The following is a 2593-nucleotide window of genomic DNA, read 5'->3' on the forward strand; positions in this document are numbered from 1 at the left end:
GGGTTCATCTATCAGCAGGGCAACCCAAGCATTCACGCTTCCAAGCGCACGAAAGAGTTCTTCGCTTAGCAAGACGTCAACGTCTTGGATTGGCCATCTAAGTCTCCAGATCTTAACCCTATTGAAAATCTCTGGTCGATTATGAGACCACCCCGAGCCGACTACACTGGAAACTCAGACCCTGAGTTCAGCGACGACGATGACCTCGACCCTGCTCTATTTGACGAGGATCAAGCCGTCAGAGAAACCCTGGGCGAGATTGGAGCACCTAGAGCCGATCCGTCTGAGGGCTCCTCATCGAGCGAGTCCTCCGAGAGCAGCTCCACAGCGTTAGATGCTGATAGAGACGTCGAAATGACCCAGGCAAATCTTCCTATTGTTAAGACTCCCGCTGCCACGAAGCAGGATGAGCGCAAACGAGTTGAGAAGCTGAAGGCCAAGCGCCACAAGCCGAGCTCGAGATCACTTCGCCTCATGGAAGCAAAAGCCAAGGCGTTCCTGATCAAAACCATCGACGACCAACATGTGCTCATGGTCAAGGATAAGTCTACTGCGTTTGGGATTTTTCAGACGATCTGTAGCAAGTACGAAGGTGCTGCCGAACACGGTGACCTGTACTATATCCAGTCATACATCATGGCAATGAAGTATGAAGAAGGCACTGACGTGACGGCGTTGTCTTTGAGGTGGAGCAAGCCATGAAAGCCACTGCCGAAGCAACCGACAACGTCATGAGTGATCAGCAAAAGTCTCTCTACCTGTACCATGCGCTACCAGAAGAATGGAAGTCCGACATGACTGTCTGGAAAGGCACGAGGAAGTACATCTCGTACGAAGACCTCAAGCGCAACATTGAGACCAAGGTGCATCATGAACTCGCTCGAAACCGCTATGTGCTCAAGCAAGGGACCCCCGAATCCAGAGAGACTCGTGCTGAAAAGGCAATGAAAGCTACAATCCCTGAGCCAGCACCTGCGCCTGCAGATCCAAAAGAGGAGTCCGCGTTAGTGTCATCCATGAATTGCACCTTCTGCCTCCGCAACAACCATGACACGGTTGTTTGCTGTGCTCAATTTGCTTTTCATTCTTCTTATCACTTCCACCATGGCAAGCCGCCCTAGCACCGACACTGCCCTACCTACTGTCTTCCCAGCCTTCTTCAAGTGGTGCCAAGCACACCTTCGCGCCCGCGGTTGGGGGCGCCTCGATGAAGTTGCGGCTCGTTACCGGAGAGCATGGGTTCATGTTTGACAAGGTAATGCCTCAACCGCAGAGGCAATCGAGCGGCTGCTGGATGCTGTGCCCAAATCTCGCATCACTAAGTCCCGCCTCATTGAGGCAGCTGCTTTGGGGGACAACGCTGGTGAGGCGGAATGGGTCCTATCAACTGGTACCAACCTGCGGGGACTACCTACGTATCAAATGCGGACCATCCTGGCGGATCGTCGAATCAATGGCCGCGTTCAATTCCTAACCTCCTGGGAGGGAGCCGGCGGTGAACCTCCCTTCAAAACGAAATACGCATGTACAGAAGACGCCAACGGCGCCGAGTGGAGCGCGCCTATGTGGAAGCTGAAGCTACAGAAGAATAAACAAGTATCAACAGGCTCAAGAAAACATTTTTTTTCATAAGTAATAAAACGTTTGTTTCTGTTGCACCTCTTGTCTTTCGTGTAAGCTTCAACCGTTGAAACGCACAGCAACACACCAAGCCATCCGCAAGAGCAGTACAGGGCCGAAACCCTTCAACTTGCTCCGCACAAGCTCAGCACGCTACCGGCGAATCCCGATGAAGCACTGCCTGTCGAGGTACATAGGAGTAGTCTGCATGTCCAGGTAGAACGTAGTGGTAGTCTGCATGTCGAACCGCTCAGTGTCCATGGCGCAGGGGCGCTGCCGTGTCGGGAATCACGGCCGAGGCACGTCACGCCCAGGCGCTTGACGCTTAGAATGGAAATTGCTGAATGAGCTGCCTGCTCCTCGCTACCAGGGGCAGTCAGCTCATTGGCTAAATGTCGGGGACGCGGCTGCGGAATGGATGGTCCGTAGCCACGTCCCACTATCTGTGCAGAGTGTGGCAGAGTCTGCCGCAGATCGCATGCCAGAGCAGCCAGCATGCGCACGATCTGTGTGGCACGCAACCGACACGTATGCTGGCTACACCTGGCAGCGTGATACTACTATTTTGACCATCGAAACCATCAAGCGCAGTACTTTGCACACGTTCAGCTGGCGTTGTATCGGCACCTATTGTTTCTAGCATATCATTGATTTGTCATCGTTATCGTGTTAAAGATCGGAATTAGTCTTCTGCCAGAGTTGGTCCTAATGGGGATGTACCACGCCTTGGCAGGAAGCTCGCGACTGTAGGCCCGTTACTGTAGGAGGGGCCAACCAGAACTCGAGTTTGCACAGTCCTTTCCGTCAATGTAACACGAAAGGTTGATCATATGACATACTCGTAGCTGGTGCTAGGAGCGCGCTCGCGATCCGAACCATGGAATACTGGCTGACGGCTTCTGCATCGACACCGAAGTTATGATTCCTGTAAGCAGTTTGGTTGAGTTCCCATGCGCTCATCCTATAAAAACTT

At 52.8% G+C, this 2593-nt stretch overlaps 1 protein-coding gene across 1 annotated transcript; it reads left to right on the forward strand.

Moving 5' to 3' along the window:
- Positions 1-731: 731 nt before the first annotated feature.
- Positions 732-1121, forward strand: PPTG_14100 (hypothetical protein; the record flags this gene model as incomplete). The annotated part of the gene is made up of 1 exon (XM_008911067.1): positions 732-1121. One exon carries the CDS (start codon positions 732-734, stop codon positions 1119-1121), a length of 390 nt encoding a protein of 129 aa, XP_008909315.1.
- Between the last annotated feature and the right edge of the window lie 1472 nt (positions 1122-2593).

This window comes from Phytophthora parasitica, assembly GCF_000247585.1.
Source record: "Phytophthora parasitica INRA-310 unplaced genomic scaffold supercont2.40, whole genome shotgun sequence".
Lineage (NCBI taxonomy): Eukaryota > Oomycota > Peronosporomycetes > Peronosporales > Peronosporaceae > Phytophthora > Phytophthora nicotianae.